The sequence below is a fragment of the Micromys minutus genome (genome assembly GCF_963924665.1).
Source record: "Micromys minutus genome assembly, chromosome: 20".
NCBI lineage: Eukaryota > Metazoa > Chordata > Mammalia > Rodentia > Muridae > Micromys > Micromys minutus.
In genome coordinates this window covers 52,599,475-52,622,916 of record NC_137955.1, presented here as the reverse complement: position 1 = coordinate 52,622,916, position 23,442 = coordinate 52,599,475, and the positions used below count along the sequence as shown (strand labels likewise).

Below are 23,442 nucleotides of genomic sequence, written 5' to 3'. Positions count from 1 at the left end.
AGGCAGTAAGGGAAAAAGGACATGTAACATATAAAGGCAGACCAATCAGAATTACACCCGACTTCTCAACAGAGACTATGAAAGCTAGAAGATCCTGGACAGACATCATACAGACTCTTAAGAGAACACAAATGCCAGCCAAGGTTACTATATCCAGCAAAACTCTCAATTACAGTAGATGGAGAGACCAAGATATTCCAGAACAAAACTAAATTTACATGTCCCGCGCAACCGTCTCGCCTGCAAGAACGACGCGGCACACGAAATAGAATCCTTCTGCGGTAAACTTTATTATCCTCGAGAACCAGTACTTGCTCCACGTGACGAAAAAGACGGAGAAAACCAAGAAATCCAAGAAGACGAACAGGACGAACAAGACGAACAAGATCCACGAGACGGACGAAACCAACGAGAGAGAGGGAACTAATTAGCCGTCCCCTTATAAAGGGATCAGTCTTTGCCTTGGACGCGGAGCCCCCTGATTGGTTGAAACTCATCAGGCCCTATGACGCCACGGGAGAGGCAGAGCTCAAGAAGTGGAAAGTTACCCAGCACGTGCGCACATGACTTGTTTACTGCTAACTCCAGCCGGATATCAGCGCCATCTTGTAATGGAGAATGTGTGGGCGGCGCCCCACATTTACACAATATCTGAACACAAATCCAGCCCTACAAAGGATAATTGATGAAAAACCCAGCACAAAGAGGAAAACCACATCCTAGAAAAGGAAGAAAATAAGCAAGAAAACCAAAAGAAGAAAAACACACAGACATAATTCTACCTCTAACAACAAAAGTAACAAGAAACAACAATCACTATTCCTTAATATCTGTTAACATAAATGGACTCAATTCCCCAATAAAGAGACATAGACTATCAGACTGGATACATAAACAGAATCCAGCATTTTGCTGCATACAGGAAACTCATCTCAGAGACAAAGACAGACACTACCTCGGAGTAAAAGCTGGGAAAAAAACCTTTCAAGCAAATGGCCCCAAGAAACAAGCTGCAGTAGCCATTCTAATATTGAATAAAATAAATTTTCAACCAAAAGTTACCAAAAAAGATAAGGAAGAACACTTTTTACTCATTACGAGAAAAATCTATCAGGATGAATTCTCAATCCTAAACATATATGCTCCAAATGCACGAGCACCCATATTCATAAAAGAAGCTCTACTAAAGCTCAAAACATATATTGCACCACACACAATAATAGTGGGAGACTTCAACACCCCACTCTCATCAATGGACAAATCATGGAAGCAGAAACTGAACAGAGACAGTGAAACTAGCAGAGGTTATGAACCAATTGGCGTTAACAGACATCTACAGAACATTTCATCCTAAAACAAAAGAATACACCTTCTTCTCAGCACCTCACAGCACCTTTTCCAAAATTGACCATATAGTTGGTCACAAAAAACGCCTCAATAGATATAAGAAGATTGAAATACTCCCATGTATCCTATCAGATCACCATTGACTAAGGCTGGTCTTTACTAACAATAAAGACAACAAAAAGCCCACATACACATGGAAGCTGAATAATGCTCTACTCAATGATAACATGGTCAAAGAAGAAATAATGAAAGAAATTAAGGATTTTCTAGAATGTAATGAACATGAAAGCACAATGTACCATACCTATGGGATGCAATGAAAGTAGTACTAGGAGGAAAACTCATAGCTCTTGAGTGCCTCCAAAAAGAAACGAGAGAGCATACACTAGAAACTTGACAGCAAAGCTGAAAGCTCTAGAACAAAAAGAAGCAGATGCACCCAAGAGGAGTAGACAGCAGGAAAAAATAATTAAACTCAGAGTAGAAATCAACCAAGTAGAAACAAAAAGAACCATGCAAAGAATCAACAAAACCAGGGGCTGGTTCTTTGAGAAAATCAACAAGATAGATAAATCCTTAACTAGACTAACTAGAGGGCATAGAGAGAGTATCCAAATTAACAAAATCAGAAATTAGAGGAGAGACATAACAGAAACTGAGGAAATTCAAGAAATCATCAGATCCTACTACAAAAGCCTATACTCAATAAAACTGGAAAATCTGGAGGAAATAGATAAATTTCTAGACAGATACCAGATACCAAAGTTAAATCAGGATCAGATAAACCATGTAAACAATCCCATAACACATAAAGAAATAGAAGCAGTCATCAAAACCTCACAAACAAACAAACAAACAAAAAAAAAAAAAAAAAAAAGCCCAGGACCAGTGAAGAATTCTATCAGACATTTATTGGCGACCTAATACCAATACTCTCAAAACTATTCCATAAAATAGAGTAACATGGAACACTACCCAACTCATTCTTCAAAGCTACAATAACTCTCATTTCTAAACCACACAAAGAACCTACAAGGAAAGAGAACTTCAGACCAATCTCCTTTATGGTTGATGCAAAATACTCAATAAAATTATTGCAAACCGAATCCAAGAACACATCAAAACGATCATTCACCATGATCAAGTAGGTGTCATCTCTGGGATGCAGTGATGGTTTAACATACGGAGCACCATCATTGCAATCCACCATATAAACAAACTCAAAGAAAAAAACCACATGATCCTCTCACTAGATGATGAGACAGCATTTGACAAAATTCAACATCCCTTCATGTTAAAAGTCTTGGAAAGAGCAGGAATCCAAGGCTCATACCTAAACACAATAAAAGCAATATACAACAAACCAATAACCAACATCACACTAAATGGTGAGAAACTTGAAACAATCTCACTAAAATCAGGGACTAGACAAGGCTGCTCACTCTCCCCAACCTATTCAATATAGTACTAAAAGTCCTGGCCAGAGCAATTAGACAGCAAAAGGAAATCAAAGGGATACAAATCAGAAAGGAAGAAATCAAAATATCACTATTTGCAGATGACATGATAGTATACTTAAGTGACCCGAAAAATTCCACCAGAGAACTTTTACAGTTGATAAACAACTTAGCAAAGTGGCTGGATATAAAATTAACTTAAACAAATCAGTAGCCTTCCTCAAAGGACAAACATGTTGAGAAAGAAATTAGGGAAAAGATACCCTTCACAATAGTCACAAACAATATGAAATAACTTGGTGTGATCCTAACTAAGCAAGTGAAAGATCTGTATGACAAGAACTTCAAATCTCTAAAGAAGGAAATTGAAGATCTCAGAAGATGGAAAGATCTCCCATGCTCATGGATTGGAAGGATCAACATTGTAAAAATGGCCATCTTACCAAAAGCAATCTACAGAGTTAATTCAATCCCCAACAAAATTCCAACTCAGTTCTTCATAGAGTTGGAAAGAGCAATTTGCAAATTCATCTGGAATAACAAAAAACCTAGAATAGCAAAATCTATTCTCAACAACAAGAAAACTTCGGGAATCACCATCCCTGATCTCAAGCTATATTACAAAGCAATTGTGTTAAAAACCACATGGTACTGGTACAGAGATAGGCAGGTAGATCAATGGAACAGAATAGAAGATCCAGAAATGAGCTCTCACACATATGGTCACTTGATCTTTGACAAAGGAGCTGAAAACATTCAATGGAAAAAGGACAGCCTCTTCAACAAATGGTGTTGACTCAACTGGCAGTCAGCATGCAGAAGAATGAAAATAGATCCTTTCTTATCTCCTTGTACAAAGCTCAAGTGCAAGTGGATCAAAGATCTCCACGTAAAACCAGGTACACTGAAACTATTAGAAGAGAAAGTGGGGAAAAGTTTAGAACACATAAGCACTGGGGAAATTTATCTGAACAGAACACCAATGGCTTGTGCTCTAAGATCAAGAATTGATAAACAGCACTTAATGAGATTGCAAGGTTTTTGTAAGGCTAAGGACACTTGTCAAGAAAACAAAACAGCAGCCAACAGATTGGGAAAAGATCTTTACCAACCCCACATCTGATAGAGGTCTAATATCCAATACATGCAAAGAATTCAAGAAGTTAAACCACATCTGATAGAGGTCTAATATCCAATACATACAAAGAATTCAAGAAGTTGAACTCCAGAGAATCAAACAACCCTATTAAAAAATGGGGTACAGAGCTAAACAAATAATTCTCAAATGAGAAATCTCTTCCAGTCAGTCACTTAACTCATGACAGGTTAGTGTGACCATTGCTATTCTCTTAGTGTTCTCCTGTGGGATTCAGGTAAGTGTATTGAACCTTTTTTAAATTTGGTAAGTTCTAGGGCCTGGCTTTCCTGATAGTAATATCATATGTCAATATGTTTCTACTGTCCCGATTTACTTTGATAAATTTATAGGTGGTGATAAATTTTAAGGGGCACCCATTCTACTTTTAGGAATGAATTAGTTATAGATCTACCTTATGGGTAGGGTAGTGCCAGACAGGTGGTATTGCTTATTTGTGCTTCAAAATGCACAATTCTTCTTTATCTTCAGAATAGAGTAAAATACTATTTGTCTTGAGACAAGGCACAGCCTAAGGAGAGTGACAGGAAATCTCTAACAACATATAAATGAATCTTTTAGATCTATTTCTTTTATCTGGAATGTGTAGACATTGGCATTTACTGTGTTTTATTAACATCTTTGAACCAATGGCTACCATATTCATTATTATTTTCTGATCATTGTATGGTTTTTTTGTCCTCTATTTTCTTTCTTCTGTTTTTTATTTTTACTGAGCATTATGATTTCATTTTCTGTACATTTACATATTCGCCTGTGTTTCACCTTTCTCAATAGTTGCTGTTGAACAGGTAGTCGAGCTGATCCTTCTACTTTCAGTGCACCTCTTTCACAGATGCAGTGAATATCTTGTTTAGTACAGTATTCTGGGCTTCCCTCTACTGTCAACCACTCACTCACACTTGGCTTGAGTTGTGCATGTAATACACAGCAAGCATAATTATATTATGACTATTTTTGAAGAATTGTAATCTGTAAAATCAATTAAAAATAAGTAAAGAGTTCTTACTTTATTATACCTTCCCCAGCGCTCCTCCTTCTGTTGATGTAAATTGAAGTTTCTGATTCTGAATGGTTTTTTTTTTTTTTTTTTTTTTTTTTTTTTTGAGGAACTTTTAACAACCCTTACGGTCCTAGCAACATATCCCTTCAACTTTTATTTGAAAAAAAAAAAAAAAAGATAATTTTGCTGGAAGCAGGATTCTAGGCAGTGTTTTATGTTTTGTTGTTGTTTTATTTTGCTTTCAACACTTTAGTTTGCTCTTCCCTTTTACATCATTTCTTAGATGTCAGAGATAAATCTTATCTTTGCTTCTCTGTGGATAAGGTATGTGGTGGTTTGAATTGAGAAATGTTATTTATCCTCCTTTTATTCCAGTTGTATCATTCACATGGAATATCCTTCTGCATCTGTGATGCTACAGTTAGTGTCTTCACACAGCATATAGTTGAATCATGGTTTCCATTTTTTCTGCCAATCTCTTATCCTTGAATTAAATAGCTCATTTCATATTAACTTATCGTAGTGCTGGTAAGGAAGGACCTCTGTCATTCTTGTGTTTTCTGTTCCTCATGCCAGTTAGTAACTCTGTTACTGCCTTTTGTGTTGGCTGTGTACTTTTAATGTAATATTTTAATATTTTAAATTACTTTTCTTCCCAGTATCTATGAGCTAGTTTTACAACTCTTGATACCACATGAGAAGACCACCTAAGTTGTTATTTCTCAGGTGCCACACACCTTTGTGCTTGTGGGTACGTGTGTGTTCATATTTGTGTGTGCATGCAGGTATGTAGAAATAAAAGTCAATTTCAGGTATCTTCCTTAGTCTATCATGGAGCCTAAAGCAAACTGACTCTGATAGAGTAGTTAACTAGGAACTACTGGTTAAGAATCTGCCATCTTCACTTCTTATTTCCTACCCCATGCTCAGCACAGACACATGCTCCTATGCCCGGTTTCTACTTGTGTGCATGTAAAATCCAAACCCAGGCCTTCATGCTTCTCTAGTAAGTACTTTACCAACAGAACTGTCTCCTGAGCACTACTACCCTCCTCCTTCTTCCTACCTCATTTTCCTCTACTCCAGTTTCTTCCTAGCCCACCACTATTTCCACTCTTCCTGAAACTTCATGTAGGGTTTTTTTATTGTTTGTTTTGTTTTGTTTAACCCACTGAGTCCACTTAGTACATTCTGTATGTGTGTGGGTGGGTAATACCATCTGCTGGAGCATGTGTAGCCTCTCGGGCCACATCCTTGAGTAAAACTGACTTTCTTCTTCTAGCAACTATCAGTTCCTACTCAAGACAAATGAGCTCTTCTTGTATCTGTTGGGGTTTTGGCAGGCCTGATCTGATGCAGGTCTTGTACACAGTCATATCCACTGATTTCCTATATGAAATGTCATTATCATATCTGGCAAATAATATTTTGCTGTAGATGTTCACTACCTGCAGCTCTTAGAATCTTTCCATTCCTTTTTCCATGGTGACCCCTAACACTTGGGGTAGGGGTGTTTGTGACATTGTCCATTTTAGAAGTGAACACTCCACGGTCTCTTATTCTCATTGCCTTACAAAGTCTGATGCTAAGAGACTGCATCACAAGACTACATGAAGCAATCAAATTAATGCTCTCTTGGAAAAATCTGTCCTACTGGCAAGTGTTTATAGTGCTAGAAGGTGCTGTGCATGCATCTGAAAGAGAAAAACACCCAACAGTCTTACCTGGCTATGTGCCCTGTGTTTCACTAGTAGGCTAGTTTGGCTAGTTAGCAAGCCCCAGGAGTCCATCTATATCGGCCCCCCCCACCCCCAACCAGTTCTGGGATTACTAATCTTTTGTCAGACATTTTCTTTCATTCTTTGGACTGCCTCTTCAGTAAATTAATAGTTACCTTTGCAACTCAAAAGCTTTTGAAACTCATGAAGTCCCACTTGTTGATTCTTGGTCCATTTCCTGGGTGACCACTGTCCTATTCAGAAAGCCCTTTACTCGAGGCTGTATCATGGAGTGTGTTCCCTACTCTTTCCTGTAGAAGTTTCAGTTTCAAGTCTAACTTTGAAATCTTTGATTCATTTGGAATTGATTTGTGAGCAGGACCAGAGAAAGGAGTCAAGTTTCATTCCTCTGTATGTAGATACCCAGTTTCCCCAATACCATTTAAATATGCTGTCCAGCTTGGTTATTTTAATAGTCTGTACTAATTGTTAATTTTGTCCATTTAATGAGACCCTGTTCTTATATTTTCTTCTAGTTCTTTGTCATGGTTTTCTCCAGCTTGTTCAGCAAGATTTTTTTCTAGAAATCTATAAGGTCTAGACCTTGTCAAGTAATTTCTGAATTCAATGAAGTTGTCTGGGTTTTGGGGTTTGTTTGTTTGTTTGTTTTGTTTTGTTTTTTATAGTCAGTACCTTGTTTTTTGTTTGTTTTGAGACAGAGTCATATAGCCCTGGCTGTCCTGGAAATAACTCTGTAGAATAGGTGGGCCTCAAACTCAAAGATCTGCTTGCCACCTGAGTACTGGGATTAAAGGTGTGCACTGCAAGTCTGTACCTTCTTGTTTCTCTGCATCCCTTTTGGTTTTAGTTAACAGCTGGACATATTGGATAGCAAGTTTGTTAGCATCCCTGGAAGTCAGTCAGTTTCTCTCTAGTCAGTTGGATGTATTGTTCTTATCATTGAAGTTGTCATTATTTGGTGGCAATTCTGAACAATTTCTGTGAATTTTCTTCTTTGTTGTATATGACCCCTGAAGTCTCCGTTCTATTAGCTTATTGATTAGTGAACAAAGATTGCCATACATACATGAAACCAAAAAGTTAAAGGCTATGTTATGCCTGCCTCAGTCAGCTGTATGTACATATAAGCATTAAGAACGCATGCAGTCCTTTAAGTTTCTTGATCACATGTATTTCTTGTGAATATGTCAAGAAAAGAACAAGTTAAATTTTATCTGTTAGATTGTAGGAATGGAGGAACATTCTAGAACTTACATTTGTTTTTAGCTATTTCTAGTGGACTTCTGTTTAATGCTAGGGCAAAAGGGTTGGTGGCATCTCATGACATTGTTATTGGTTGCCAGTTGTGCTAAGTAAATCCCTCTTTCCAGGTTACTTATAATGAGAATGAGAACCATTTTAGGCTGCGAGTACACATAGACCTGAGGACATTGAGAAGTTTCCTTTTTTCTTGCAGACCACAGTACCTCAGAAACAGATGTACTGAGACGTCAGCCAAAAAATGCTTGGTCATGGATGCCGATGATGAGGCTGTCCTGAACCTTATTGCCGAGTGTGAATGGGACCTAAGCAATCCTCCTGGGAACATGACTTCCAGCCAAAAGGAACATGACGCTGACCTCCATTATGCCCAAGGTGAGCTTTGTAGCACAGTGAAGGCTCCCTGGGTCATAAAGGCCCTGGCTTGAGCATACACTTATGAGGTATACAGTATTGACTAAATACTAGTATTTCAACTATGGCATTATAAAGGGATAAGTTAATGGATCTAAGTTGGGTCTAGTCATAATTGCAGTTGTTTGAATTTCACTCTTTCTCAGAGCATAGAAAAAAAATGACTGACTTAAACAAGAAAGCTAGATATATCTACAGCACCTGTGAAGAATAGTCATCTTGAAATTCGAATGCTCAGGAGCCTGGTTAGGCCACTATTTCTACCAGGACCTCAGACTTTCTCAGACCCTGTGAACTTAATATCCACAATTTAGGGACTCTGCCTTTCACCAGAGACTTGCTTATAAGCTTTAATTTAATGTCTTATATACTCCATGATGAGTTTCCTAGAGCCACTGATGCTGGGGTTGACAGTTCCTGAGTCATAATCTCCCAACACTGCTGTCCTCAGTCCTCTTAACCCTAGTTCCTCTCATGGGTGTGTGGGTGTGTTACAGTTTTAACTTGCCTTTCCTGGCAGGTATTGATGCAGTGTTAGCCATCTATATCTTCTCTTGTGATATTTTAAAGTCTCCCTCCCTGTTGTTTTAAAGCTTATTTCTCTTTTTGGTGTTGAATCATACAAATTACATGTGGATTTTGGATCTCAGACTTTTCTTTCACTCCATTGATTGATTCCCTTTTCACATTCCTAACAGCACTCCAAAGAACAACTAAGCCCAACTAGACATGTTTAATTAGAGTACTGCATCACTGCTCAAGACCTCTCCCACTTCCAGTTGTTCTGAGCATCTGTTGAAAAGAGGCATTGTGTAATTACTCTGGGCATTCATTGAGGCAGTTGACTTGCGTCTTATTTCCCCATCTGTAAATTCTGTCTTCTATTCACCGTCATCCCATCTTAGTTACTTGGTACTGAGTCTGGTCACCCTTGAACACTGGTATTTTTTCCTGTCTGTAGAACTATCTGGAATTCACTGCCGTGTTGACTGCTATATTAACCTACTCTCTAATATTGCTCTCAAAAACTTAAAATGTAATTTTTAATGAAGCAAGACTTAAAATGTTTTTAATAGAGTCCAGACATCTGTTGAGTCCTTTGTCCATCCAACACCAGTGTGGGGACTCAGTGAGGCGAGGCAATGAGAAGAAGAAAGTCACCTCCAGAGGGTGTCCAGGTCATTCACCACAGGACCAGCTCTGTGGGGAGCTTCCTCCACAGCATGGCTTGCCGGAGGCCTGCCATATGCATGTGCAGCATGTGCAGCACACCAGAATCACTTCACAGCCAGGTAATCACCCACTTCTGCCAGTACTGTGCTGCCTTTCTAAATAAGTATTTATACATTATTCACAGTGTTTGCTACAACTCTGAAATTTTTCCTGATGTCTTTATACTTATATATGATATTCTAAACTATCTTTGGAAAGGATTTAGCACATCAAAATTTATCACACACCTTTATTTTTGGATTGCTAGTTTGGAAATTTCTTGGTATTTTTCCATTGTGCACACACTCTCTTTCTCTGCTTTCTTATCCCTCTTTAGTCCCATAGACATGCGTTTTCTTCTAAATATACAGGCCAAGCTCATGACAATAGCTACATTTTTAATACCAAAGATGAGGAAAATTAAATAAGTCAATTGAGAGTACCATGAGCATCTACAGTGTAAGTATTAAAATTTCGTACATAAATGAACCTGCTATCTTAAGATGCTTGTTTCAGTCACATTTGTGAGACCTTCACAAGTACAATGGTCAGGTAATATGGCTGTTCAGAGTTCTGAGCTGTGGTTAAGGCAGGGCCATGTCCTGTTCAGTGCCTTCCCCACTGTCATTGTTCTTCCTTAGACAAGAGTTTGTCTGCCCCTCCCAGAGGATATTAGTGAGTAAATACATGGGATCTCCCATGTCAATTTTATTATCCCGGCCCATTTAATATCTTGGAAACACACATGTGTGATGTTGTCTAGAGAACTTTGTTTGCACATCTATTCTGTATGAGCTAATGAAGAGCAAGTACCGACAAAAGCCTATACTTAACAAGAATGGATTCTGTCTACTTTGTCCAGGTTCTTCTCAAAATCCATGTTTTACCACATGTGCTTCCTCATGAACCTCCCTCCTTTCACCTTCTGCTTCTTCCTTCCATGTGTCTTTATGTGTTCGTGTGTATGTGTGTGTGTCTAGATACTCATGTTTGTTGTATGTGTCTATGTTCAGTGGACACACATTCACACTTGTGGACATACTTTTTAAAATTATAAAACCAGCCTTCAGATCCTAGAGAATTTAGTCTAATAAGGGCTCTGCTCACTTTCTCTGTATTACAGACTCTGTGGATGTTGAGGACTGTGCTTCATCTTCTCAGAAGTCAAGTCTGTCATCACAAAAAATAGTAAATCCTTTGCCTGTCCCTGAAAAGTACAGGAAGCGAAGGATGCCTGGTGGGAGATTCCAGGTGCCTTCAGACCGGGAGTGTTTGAGCTTCCTAGAGAGGGCTGACGGGCCCTCCAGCCTTGAGGACAGTCTAAGCAGACAGGATGGCTTGGAGGGCCAGAGTCAGGTGGCCTTGTCTCACTCTGAGGCTTTGGAGGCTGAAGAGCGGACATCTCATGGCACAAGTGACCCCAGAGTGGTGAGCAGCTGTAGCAGAGGGGTCAGCAGCTGGAGACCTGCCTTATTCCATTAAGTGTGTTTTAGCAGCACAATTGTTTGGTCTCTTGTTTGCTATATCTTATATTTTCAGTACTAATTGTGACCCCATGGGGAATGTTGCTTTTAAACAACTCTCTTGATGCTTGATCTTGTGCTCCACTGTTCTAGTGCTCTGGTTCTGAGGCAAACACAGCTAAATAGTAGGGGTGATTTTCCTATAGTTACATTTGTCTCCAAAGTTGGAATTAGGCTTTATAGCAGCCTAAGTCATTAATGACTGTCATGGGGGGGGGAAGATCCTGGAAATACACTTTATGGTTTCTGAAGAATTTATTCCTGATTGGAGAATTAAGAGTTCTCATACCTGCAAGGATCCAGAAATTACTTCCTTGTCTTAGTAGCAGCCAGGTGGTCCAGTTGAAGGCTTTGAGACTCAGGGTCCACCCACCAGGTTGAAAGCAGGCCATATTGACTCAGCTGCTGGAGCAGGATGGGGAAAACAGAGATTTTTCTATAGCCTATTGAAATGGAAACAGGGAAAAGTCTAGGAGGTAGAAGTCTTAGAAGCCAGAGGGTCTACAAGGTGGTAGATTCTTCAGACACTAATACCTCTGACTGCCAGTTTTAGGGGCTGTTTTCATGTGATGTGACCGTTTGCAGCCCATTTTCAGGGTCTGGACTGAGGAAAATAAGGAAAATAGGGGAGGGGAGTGCTATCCTGTTATAGCCTCATGAGAAGCTAGCTTCACAGATGGATGTCTCTTGTTCTTAGATCCTGGGCATGGGCTCCTTCCATTATGGAGTGAGCTGCCAACTTAAAGCCCATCTTCGTCACTGTGTTTTCATTGTAGCTGTCTCCTAAACTCTGCCCTGCAGCGGTGCCTGAGCGGAGGTCCACTCTGGAAGTAGCACTGCTGGAAGCGCTCCTCGACCTCATAGACAGGTGCTCAAGTGGCAGTGGATCCCTGCATGGCAATGAGGCATTCCTTGGTGAGTCCTAGCAGCATGTTAGTAGATGCTGCCTACCTGCTAGATTTGGGGCTCTCACCATTGACAGGGAAGTGAATAATTGCCCCCATGCTAAATAATAGATATCCTCTTGTGAGTATTACATGTTTTATTACATGTCCCTCCCTACTGTTATGCCCTTCTTGGTGGGTAGAGTGCTTTTGCCTATGGACTGCCACCTGCTAGTGCTACAAGCGCCATGTCCAGTATTGGTCTCAACTGTCTTATGGGCATTTGGAAGGCTGGGAAACTATTTCCTGCCTTCTGATTCTCTATGTGCACCTAGTTGAGTAAGTACAGGGCCTTGGATTCTCAGAGCTTCAGGAATATGATAGAAACCCAATGGGATTGTGTTTCCTAATAAGGTCTCAGGTTTATTTTCTTCTTCATACTGGAGATAGAGAATGAGAGTGTGCCAAGGTTCCTCATGCAGTGTTCTGCTCTGAGCCTGGGCAGTGGCTGCCTTCTCCAGAAGCCTGCGCTACATGTTTGTATCCTTTGGGAGCCAAGCCCATCAGCACTGAGCTGCCTAAGCCACCGCCTACCATGGTTCCTGTCTTAGTCAGGGTTACTAAGGTCATGATAAAACACCATGATCAAAACAACTTGGGAAAGAAGGGAAGGGTTTATTCGGCTTACTCTTCCACATCACAGTTCATCATCAAACGAAATCAGGACAGGAACACAAACAGAATAAGAACCTAGAGGCAGAAGCTAATGCAGAGGCCATGGAGGAGTGCTGCTTACTGGCTTACTCCTCATGACTTACTCAGTTTTCTTTCTTATTGAACCAGGACTACCACACCAGGTGTGGCACCACCTGGAATGAGCTGGGCCCTTCCCTTATTAGTCACTAATTAAGAAAATGCCTACAGGCCTGCTTCCAGCCCCATCTTATAGGGCATATTCTTAACTGAGGTTCCCTCCTCTTGGATGACTTTAGCTTGTGTCAGGTTGACTTTAGTAGCCAACATAGTTCCTGACCACTTCCTTCATAGTTGTGACCATTTTGTTTCTAGATGAGAAACCCTGGGAACTGTAGTAATGGATCCTGGTGGCTATACCTCTAGTCTTTAATCAGGGCCAGTGTGTTGTTGCAGCAGAAGTGGTCCATAGTAGTTGTGATGTCCATGATATAGTTGCTGTGTTGAAGTTTGCTGGCCAAGCTACCATGCACTCATCACATCTTTCTGATGTGGCTGCCTTCTCTTGAGAGTTGCCATTTTTGTACATTAAAGCCATATCCATTATTAGGAAGCCAAGCAAGGTGATTTCAAGGCACTAGTGTCTCTGTTCATTTGTATGCTCTGCTTTCTGGTCATATGGCAATATAATGAGCATTTTTGTTGTTGTTTATTATATTCCTTCCTTTAGCTATGATATGCTAACAATATTTCCTTTTGACTCCTAGCTCAGGCCAGACATGTTTTGTCATCTCTTCAAGAGTTCACAGCAGCACGGGATAGTTCAGCACTTGAAAAGGAAGGAATTGGTTACCTATCTCTTCAAAATAAGACTCTGCAAAGCCGTCTTGCTGAGCAACAGCAACAGTATACTGCTGCAGTGACCAGAGTGACCGCAGAGCTCAATAATACAAAGAGGGAGCTGGTGAGTGAGTGCTCTTTGTTTGTAGTTGTGCATGGGAAAAGGGAAAGGCAGGCCTGGTCCCACGGAGCAAAGGCAGCTTACACAGCAACCTTTGAGTTGCTCATGCTGCTTCAGGGCCACACAGCTTCTTCCCCATATAAGCAAGTGCCTTTAGAGCTCCATCTGACTGTTTCACACGCAGGTTCCAGAAAACAGTGAACCTATGACGGTACTACTGCTAATTGCCAAAATTTTGCCTGGTGCTCTTTGGAGTCTGGATGGAAGAAATGAAGGAAGAAGAAGTGAACTATATTCATTCTGTCTGTTGCCTGGGCTTATTATTCCTGCTGTAGAAGGTTCCAATTAACTGGGTCATCTGTGGTCTTTGCCTCTGTTCTGCACCAACCAGTTGTATTTAATGGTTTTGTCTGAGTCTCTAACACCAGTTGGTATACCCAGAAAGAACCATACAAACTTAGACCTGATATCTAAGCTGACTGATTCTTGTGGGTTATTCTGTGTTTAAAGTATTGGGTTGCTCTCACTTCTTTTAAGTTTATGCTAATGGTTTACAGCAAAGGCAGAGGGTTGGGCTGCAGAGCCACCTACCAGTGCACCTACCAGAGTGAGTACTAATCTTCTTAGCTCTATGGCTTTGTAATACATAAATCCAAAGTATACCTGCACCAACACAATGACACCAGCTTCTACTTACTGAGATTAACTGAGCACAAATCAGTTGCCAAGACTCAGCACTTATCCAAAAGCCTGACAGGTAAGGACCTTCTTCCAAGCTTCTTATCATAAAGTCTTGATGCTACAGGTACCTCTGTATGGGCTACAGATTCTTCATGATACCAAGAAAGGCATTACAGTCTGTCCCCTCTGCCAGTGTGTATTGGCCCACACATAGAAAGGTGAGCACCCAGAGACCATGGACAGTGGGTCCCTGCAGCAGCTGCCTGGTTTGCCTCCTGCATTAGTTTGCCTCATTTGTAAAATAGATGAACATAACACAGGATTTCAGTGGGGAAAATTTAAAGTTGCCTCACAAATAACATCTTCATTTTGTGAAGAGCTATACAAAAGATGACACTTAACCTCATTTTGGAGAAGACAAACTGAACTAACACCCATGGTCTCTGGTATTGAAAATGCTGTGGATCTCTTGTGTGTGCACAGAGCTCTTGTATCGGGAGAGGGCCAGAACCCTTTGTATGGACTGTGTATGGACTGCAATGCTATGCAGAATATTGTCCATGTGGGATTGTTGGCCCCATGGGACACAGCATAGTCTGTTGCAAGAAAGCAACAAGTAGTACCTGTTAAGGCAGACACAGTGAGTGTTAGTGAACCCTGCTGTGTCTAGAATAGTGACACCCAAATAGACAGGGCCCAGAAGTCAGTGTGGAAGTGATGCACAAAAGTATCTGTGCTCAAGTGCCAAGACAGGAACAGACTAAAGCTCCCTGTCTGTTCGAATGAGCTGAGCCATGCTCCTGGTTATCCAGCTGTGGAGAAGGAGTTTATATGGTAGTAACTACCTCCTGGGACAGCTAGGAAAGTACATGAGAGCCACCTTCCAGATGACTGTCTTCAAGCCCTGGTGAGTTCCATAGGGTAGAGACATTAGACTGCATGGAGCTTCTTGTGACATCTTAAGGCAGAGGGTTCTGCCCTTAACATGCTATCCTAAATACAGTTTCCAAGGCAAATATACTTGCCTATTCTGGCTATATTCAGTATCCTGTAGTCTGTGCCCACCACAGCCTGGAGTATGATTGAGGTAGGAGCTAGCACAACCCACCACTTACAGCCAGTATCAGAAAGAAGAGCCTATGTAGGGGTCTCATTGCAGGAGGTTTTTTGAAAGGAAGACTTAAAACTACAGCTGAGAGAAATGGTATGGGGTCTGTCAGTCGGCCTTTAAATAGAAGACATCCCAGCCTGGTGGCCATCCATATGTGAGAGTAAGCTTGCCATATACATAATAAACTCACCACTTTTCTGCTAACTGGGCTTGGGTCTTGGTGAAATGCCAGTTCTCTCTCCTCTTTCCCAAATTTCTCAGCCTTGTCTAGAGGCCAGACCTTTATGAGTATGCTCACTGGTGCATGAGCTGCAAGCAGGTGTGTGCAGATCTGTGGGAACTTTTCCAAGGGGCGTGCATGGGTCACCTGTCAGCAACCTGATTACTTGCAGCACCTGTGCAATAGCTGTCATTGCTCTGATAGGAGCCTATCTCTGCCTTGTGTCTCAGTCTTAATGCCGAAGCTTGTGTTCAGCATTTTCCCTGAGTGTGAAGATACTAAAGGACTCATGCCTCAGTTCCTAATTGTAATAAGGGACAGCTGATGGAATTCCGCACATTTGTAGACTGAAGACCCAGATCATAATGGAGTTCTCATAGGAAGGGTGCCAAGAACACTGAATAGTATAGAGGCCCAGGATCTGCTGTGACAGTGGGATCCTCATGGAGAAAGAGGAACCACCAACTCCAAGCCATTGCTCTTCTGGTATTATATCTGAATTCCTGTGGTACATACCCTGCATTTCCCCTCTCCCCATTTCCTTGTGCCCTTCCCTTTCAAGTTGGTCAGACTAGTGTAGCCTTCAGGTGAGAATATGATTTAGAGTATGATTTTTGTTTTGTGTTTTGAGTCAGAATTATACTATAAAAAGTGAAACTTTAGTCTATGGTGACTGTCCAGAGTTTCATTCATTCATTAAACATACTAAATTTCACTTGTCTACCTTTGTTTTCTGTGCTTCTAGGACACATTGAGACAACATTTGGACAAATCATTGGAAGAGAATAGCAACTTAAAATCTCTTCTGTACAATATGAAAAAAGAAGTAAAGAATGCAGACACTTCAACTACACTAACTTTGCAGATTGCTGGTAAGTAGCTACGCAGTTTGTTGGGTAAAATCTGAGTGCTCAAGAAATGCATAGGGTAGACATTGTTTTAAGCCACTTTATGCTAAGAGTTTGAATCCGTAAATACTAACTGAGCGGTTAGTGGCTGCCTGTAGCAGCTAGTCTGAGGGTGGTATGTGGAGGTAGTTTCTTGTCTGGCCACTTGCACTGCCATAAGGATATTGGCTTTTCTGCTTCCCAAGGAAACAGGTGTCTTGGCAGCTTCTTGTGTTCACTGTTTGTTTCAAGTCCAGATAATTTTCATTTCTTTCTTCACATTTTGGGCTGTTTCGTTTTTCAGTTTTAGAGAAGAATCAGGTTCAGATGCCTAGGATGGTCATCTGTGTTTTGGAGAGCAAACTGTTGAGCACACATTGCTCTTGGTTCAAGGGAAACTTTAAAGAGCCAGGAGGTAACTGCTTCCTGCCTGAACCTTAGCACCACAGGGGAGGAATGCTACTCAGGTCTGACTCCTGGGCTAAGTGTCTCCTCAGGTCACTTTCTGCTTGATATTATTGGGCTGTTTTGTTGAATGATAAGAGTTATTTATATTGTCTTTTTTTTTTTTTTAATTAAAAGTTTTTTTTTCTCATTTTGTTTTCTTTGTTGTTGTTTGGGGAGTATCATTCCTCAGATGCCATTCTATCTTATTTCTTTATGAGAGTATATCATTTTCCCTTCCCTTTCCTCCCTCCAGACCCTCCCATATACCACTCTTTCAAACTCATGGCCTCTTTTTTTCATTAATTGTTGCTACATACATATATGCATATGTATGTATGTGTGTGTATATATATATATTCCTAAATGTAACCTGCTCAGGCTATATAATGTTACTTGTATGTATGTTTCCAGGGCTGACCATTTGGTATTGGGTAACCAATTAGAGTATTCTTCCCTGGGGAAGACTTTCTCCCATTTCCAGCATTTCTTTGGCTACAGTTCTCTGTATAGAGTTGAAGTTTTGTGGTCCTTCCAACCACCCACTTAGGCATGTCTGTTGATCAACTCATATTTAGGCAGCCATGTTATTAAGACTTTATGGGTGTAGCTTCAGATGTTACCTAGAGACACAATATCATAGCAAGCCCCCTGATCCTCTGGTACTTAACAGTCTCCCCACCCCCCAACCCCCACTCTATCCTCCTCTTCCACAGTATTTTTGGAAACTTAAGTGTGGTTCGTTGCTTTGTTCATCGGGAATGAGCTCTATATCTTACATTTGGATTGATGGTGGTTTTTCTGTAATGATCTCCCTCTGTTGCAAAGAGGCATTTCCTTGATGAGGGGTGAGGACTGCACTTATCTGTAACTATGAGGACAAATATTTATAGTGAGGGTAAAGTGGTGGTTGTCAGTTTTCCTCCAAAATTTATGACTTCACTTGCCCTGGGTAGTCGGTTAGGTTTCCCTTGTGTTAAGTGGGTGTGAGGTCCATATTAGGTCTTAGAGTTTTATTGCTGTGAAGAGACAACAAGACCACAGGAACTCTTACTAAGGAAAACATTTAATTTAGAATTGGCTTGCAGTTCAGAGATTTAATTCATTATTATGGTGGCAAGCATGGTGGTGTGCAGGGAGATATAGTGCTAGAGAAGCTGAGAGCTCTACATCTTGATCCATAGGCAGAAGGAGATTGCACACTGGGCATAGCTCGAACACAGGAGACTTCATAGCCCACCCCCACAGTGACACACTTCCTCCAACAAGGCCACACCCACTCCAACAAGGCCATACCTCCTAATAGTGCCACTCCCTATGGACTAACACATGTGTCTGTGGAGGCCATACCTGTTCAAATCACCACAGAGCTGTTGTTACCAGCAAGGTATGTATGTACTCTCAGGGTTAACTGTGCTTGCTGGTTATCTCTGTGAGACATTACTTATGTTGTCCTGGCTCTTTTTTTCCCTCTAGCCTTGCCTTCATTTTTAGTATAATGCTCTTTATTGCTAAAGTAGCATGAGTTTTCTGACAGTCTGTAATTCTGGTTCAGGTTGCTCTTTTTTTCTTGTGTCATTTTCTTTTTGTCTTTTCTTAATTTGAATTGGTATGTGTGGGTTGAATCTGCTCTGTGGACCTGACTCTCTCAGAAGCTAGGACTCCTTACACTTCTGCTATGGCAACAAGAGTTTTCTGTCACTCATTTTTCATGGCACTTGTCCTTCAGGAGAGAGGCCACAGCACCTTCTCTAACTATATGGATCAAAAATACAACTGCCTCCTTTTGGGACTCTCTTGGTCCTCCCCCCCCTTCTCTCTGTTGTCATGTTTTGCTCAGTCCACCTCTGTAGAAGTGGTTTTTCCCAGTGGGTTCCCTGTTCTAAAAGGACTAGGCTGCCTAGCTCCTTAGACTACATGGAACACCTGGACTCCCCTTCACTGACAAGACAAAATCTTCACTTAATTTACCACAGTCCTATCATTGGCTCAGGAAAATGGGTCCTTTGAAATCTTCTACATTGTATCTGTCAGATGCCCCACTGATGACAAATTGTCCCCATAGACAGAGACATCATGCACTTACCATACCTCTGGGGCTTAGCTTAGTCCCTTGGGTTAGGGACTTAAGACTCCTATGGGGTTTTGTTTTTTTATCTAGTTTCTCTTGATATTTGATTAATGTGAGGTTCCTGGGAGGCCCTAAGACTAGGCCATTGCTGTCTTCCCAGAATCCCTCTCACCTGTGCTCTCAGCGAGGCTGTTGTCTTGACTGAGATCAGCACAGATGTTTTCGTAGTGCTGACTGGGGAGAAGAACCTTATGTTAGTGTCACTGTTGTCCCTTGCCACACTTTGCTCTCTGGCTTTCTTGATATTACTGATGCTATATGGTTTCACAGACGTGTGTCTACATGTAGATTTATCTGGAGCCGATAAATGGTATTGCTTTCCTCCTTTGAGTTGGAAAGTCAGATAGGAATCAAACAGGTTGAAAGAAAACACTATCTCTAGTACTGGTAGGAAGGAATCAGTGGGTCCATCAGATGTATGGCCACCATAGACTTCATACTGCTTCTCCCTAAACCACAGGCTGCCTTGTGCATGAATGTAGGTTGCTTTCTGAAGAAGGAAGAGACTGTAGGCAGATCCAGTAGAGGAGTCTTTAGGGTCTTGGGTATAGGTATTAGGGGTATTGACGCCCATAGAGGAGACAGATGTTGCTGTGATACTCTTCACCCCCATCTTTGAGTCTCTAATGTTCTTTCTCTGGCTTTAATTTAAACCAGAATAGTCAAAATGTATAGATGAACATAATTATATAATACTACTTCCTGTTTTCCTCAGGACTTCAGGCAAGTATGAAGCAGCTCTCTGAGGAAGTTGTAGAACTAAAGCAACACATGGAGCACTATGACAAGATCCAGGAGCTCACACAGATGCTGCAAGAGAGCCACAGGTTTCTGTCTAAGTGGGTTAAGGAGGGAGGCTGAGACACAGGGTGTGAGGCACCAAGAAACAGCTGACAGTTTCTCTCAGGAGTTGGTGTTCAGGGCCCACATACATTGCCACATTGACTCTGAACATGAGTGAGCATTAGTGAAAACTGAGATATGATGATGACTGCAAGGAGTGTACTCTGAGGTATAGACCTGAAAAGTATTCAACCTGAGGCATGGGAGCATGCTGAGGTATATATGAGCCAGGAAGTATGGACTAGAATCTGAGGGGCAAGTACATGTTAGAGATGGTGAAGTCTAGTCCAGTGTTCTGCTCCCCTGGGCCACGGCTACTCTCACATGTACTTTCCACTCACTGGAGGCCATAGTTGTTCACTTACAAGCATGGATGTTATCTTTCCACTTGTTGATGTATGGGTAGTGAAATGGGGAGTAAGGATGTTAACATGGGCAAGGCAGACCCTTGTATTATTAAGGAAGATTCTTCTGGGAAGGAGGCAAGTGCCTGAGTGAGAACAGGTCATTGGAGCAATCTTTGTTCCTGGAGCCTCCTCTGAGGAGAGCTCACCTGTAGTCATTGTTACCACTCTTCCCTAATTCTCTCTTCTTCCTTGTAACCCCTGTTGTTATTGTTTCTTTACTAGGTAAAAACATGTAAGGGTCCTTCATGTAGGGTCAGACTAAGCCAAACTTTCCCTTTAAGTTGTTACAGGCCAGTAACTCCATTGGCCTATGACAAGCCTGAGTTAGAGTTGGAGGGAAAGGCTTTGGGCAGAGAAGACTGCTGAGACATTCAGTAGAGAGGAATGAATGGAAGGAAGGAACCTGAGCAGCTAGTCTAGGGCAGTGACAGGTAAAGGAATACACTCCTGGGCTCCCAGCAGGTCACCTATGTTATGGCCACCTGTGCTGTGTCCGGGAACCTTGGTGGTTGTACTCTCAGCATCTTGCCTAGATATGGGTAGAGCAAGGTGCAGAAGGTTGAAGACAGTGGAATCAGGCTTTTGCCCACTTGTGGGCATGCTGATGTTATTTAGCAACCATTTCTGTGATTTAAACAAATAAGGCCAGCACCTACTTATAGATTTATTCAATGGAGTGGCCATCTTCAAAGGTGGCAGAGGTTAGTGTTGCCTTGCTTCTGAACTTGTGATGTTATTCATTATGGTTGCTTTGGGAATGGGGCAGTATTGAGAAATTGTGGAAAACAGTCTAGTGCTTCTAAATCCAGCTCTGCACTGTGCTGTTGTGATGTCACGGTTAACCATGTGTGATGAGGAATTAAAAGCATTGCAATATTGGTTACAGTCAGAATATGATTTTACTAGCCATAAAGATTATCATTGTCTTGCCATAGAACTGTAGTATGTCAGGAAGACATCACCATTCACTTTCTCAGCTTATTCCCACAGCTCAGCTCATGATGTCCAGCAGTGCCTTTAGGAAGGCTTACTCAAGCCAAGGGCTCTGGTTGTGTCCAGGTACTATGTAGAAAGGTCACATAGAGGGACAGTAGCCAGTAATAAGAAGAAGATAATGGGGCCAGGGACAAGTGGTAGCCTTGGCACTGCTAGAGTGGGGAGCACCTGGCCAGGCATGGGTGAGATGCATGTCTACTCTGGTGAACTTCAGCTAGGCTGTGGCAGTTGGGACACAACAGTAGGCTCTGCACAGGGAGAGACTCAACAATTATTTTTCTTTCATCCTCCAGCTCCTTGGTCAGTACCAATGAGCATCTCCTGCAGGAGCTGAGCCGTACACGTGCACAACATAAAGCTGAGGTAGAGCAGATGCACTGGAGCTTCCAGGAATTTAAGAAGACTACATCCCTAATCCCACGCCATAGCTCCCGACTTGGTGGCCGACAGTCCTGCTAGCTGCTAGTGAGCTGTGCTCCCCTCCATCAGGGTTAGCCCCAGGGTTGCATCTGGGCATGTACCAATCTGAATACCCTAGTGAAGCTGTAATTACCTTAGGGTCCTCAAAATGTAGTCATCAGCTTGACTTGCTTATTTGTCCTAAATTGATGTAATCAACCCTGGGGCTTCATATGTTTGAGCAGCTTTGTTATTACACATCCTGCTGTAAAGTACCTGCATTATTTTTTTCTTCCCAATGTGAGAAAATTTTGTATAATTAAAATGTTTTTATGTGACAAGCATTTCTTAAATAATATATTGTTATGTTTAAAACGTTAACTTTTTAAGTGGCCCTTTATAAATTATAACTGACTTCCTTATGAATTCTTCTATAAAACAAGTTATACAAAATGAGAAGGAAGAAATAAGTTCCAAGTTGTAATAAAAAATAACACTTATAGATGTGACATTTTAAAAATTTGTATGATATTAACATGTCACAGTAAAACAAATAAACAAAAAACTCTTCACTTCTGCCTCACCCTTCTGCTTTCAATAACTCCTGCAGATAAACAGATGATTCATCTGAAAGCCAGAAGATTTAAATACACACTGTACAGAGTGAAACCAAGATGACTAACTGCATAAAAGGTGCTTATTAGAAGAGGCAGATTTATTTAATTCACCAGGACAATACTATCTAGAGTGAAACCTATGCAGAGAGCTCCTACGCACTAAAACTGCTGAGAACAGACACTCTGGAGACCACTTGGAATAGCCTAGTGGACCTTGGTCTCTGCCTCACAAGGTCAGAAAGATTCTCCTGCCCTTCACTCCTGCACTGGCCCAGGTGTATTTTGTGTACAAGGCAGGGAGTCAGTTTCAAGCCTCAACTTTGAGGCTTTGAGGGCTCTGGACTGTGTTCTGTGGCCTCACCCCAAGTCAGGAGTTGTACAGAATAGCTGCCTATTTCTGTTTGATTTTTGTACATCGTGAATGTTTATGAATTAATTTATATCACCTTAATTTTCAGATTATTTTTTTGGTACTGATAATCTTTTGTTAGTGTTGTAATAGCTTCAGGATTTGACGTTGTATCACTATGTAGACTTGTTGTGACACTTGGCTTTTAAATAAGAGCTCACTATCTGGGTAAGAAGACAGCCTCTGGCCATTGGCCCTACCTCAGCTTCTACACTACAGATGTGTTCATCAAGCCAGTGAACCAGCAGTCCTGGCCTTCCCTTTGTAGTGAGTATCTAACGGGTGAACTCCAGAGAACGATGGTGGCCATCCATCCTGAACCCTTTCTGGTGGTGTCGCCCATGGTGTTATATATTTCCCCAGACCACTGACATGTGTGGGTTTATCATTTATGAGTTTTCCTGTTTTGTGTTTGTTTTTATTCTACCTGCCGTCTGATTTTGTATATTTGCTCAGGTCTGTTTTGGTTGTTTTATTTTTCTGGATCCCCTATTGTCATTTTTGTTTGTTTGTTTGTTCAGTTGGTGGTTGATTTTTCTGTTTTTCTTTTGAGACAAGGTCCTTACTGTGTATCCTTGGCTGGCCTGGAGCACACAATGTAGATCAGGCTGGCCTTGAACTCACAGAGATCCTTTTGCCTCTGCCTCT

General features: G+C 41.3%; 1 protein-coding gene across 1 annotated transcript in view; it reads left to right on the top strand.

Annotated features, from left to right (window-relative positions):
- Window positions 1-21,828, top strand: part of CEP72 (centrosomal protein 72) — a gene marked incomplete at both ends in the record, with an annotated part of 32,253 nt that extends 10,425 nt beyond the window's left edge. Inside the window, 8 exons of the mRNA XM_080933647.1 lie at window positions 8,159-8,337; window positions 9,453-9,668; window positions 10,712-11,016; window positions 11,888-12,026; window positions 13,456-13,652; window positions 16,407-16,533; window positions 19,839-19,950; window positions 21,663-21,828. Of these exons, the coding sequence (XP_080789773.1) occupies window positions 8,159-8,337; window positions 9,453-9,668; window positions 10,712-11,016; window positions 11,888-12,026; window positions 13,456-13,652; window positions 16,407-16,533; window positions 19,839-19,950; window positions 21,663-21,828 (1,441 nt within the window). The remainder of the gene's footprint in view (window positions 1-8,158; window positions 8,338-9,452; window positions 9,669-10,711; window positions 11,017-11,887; window positions 12,027-13,455; window positions 13,653-16,406; window positions 16,534-19,838; window positions 19,951-21,662) is intronic.
- Window positions 21,829-23,442: the final 1,614 nt, after the last annotated feature.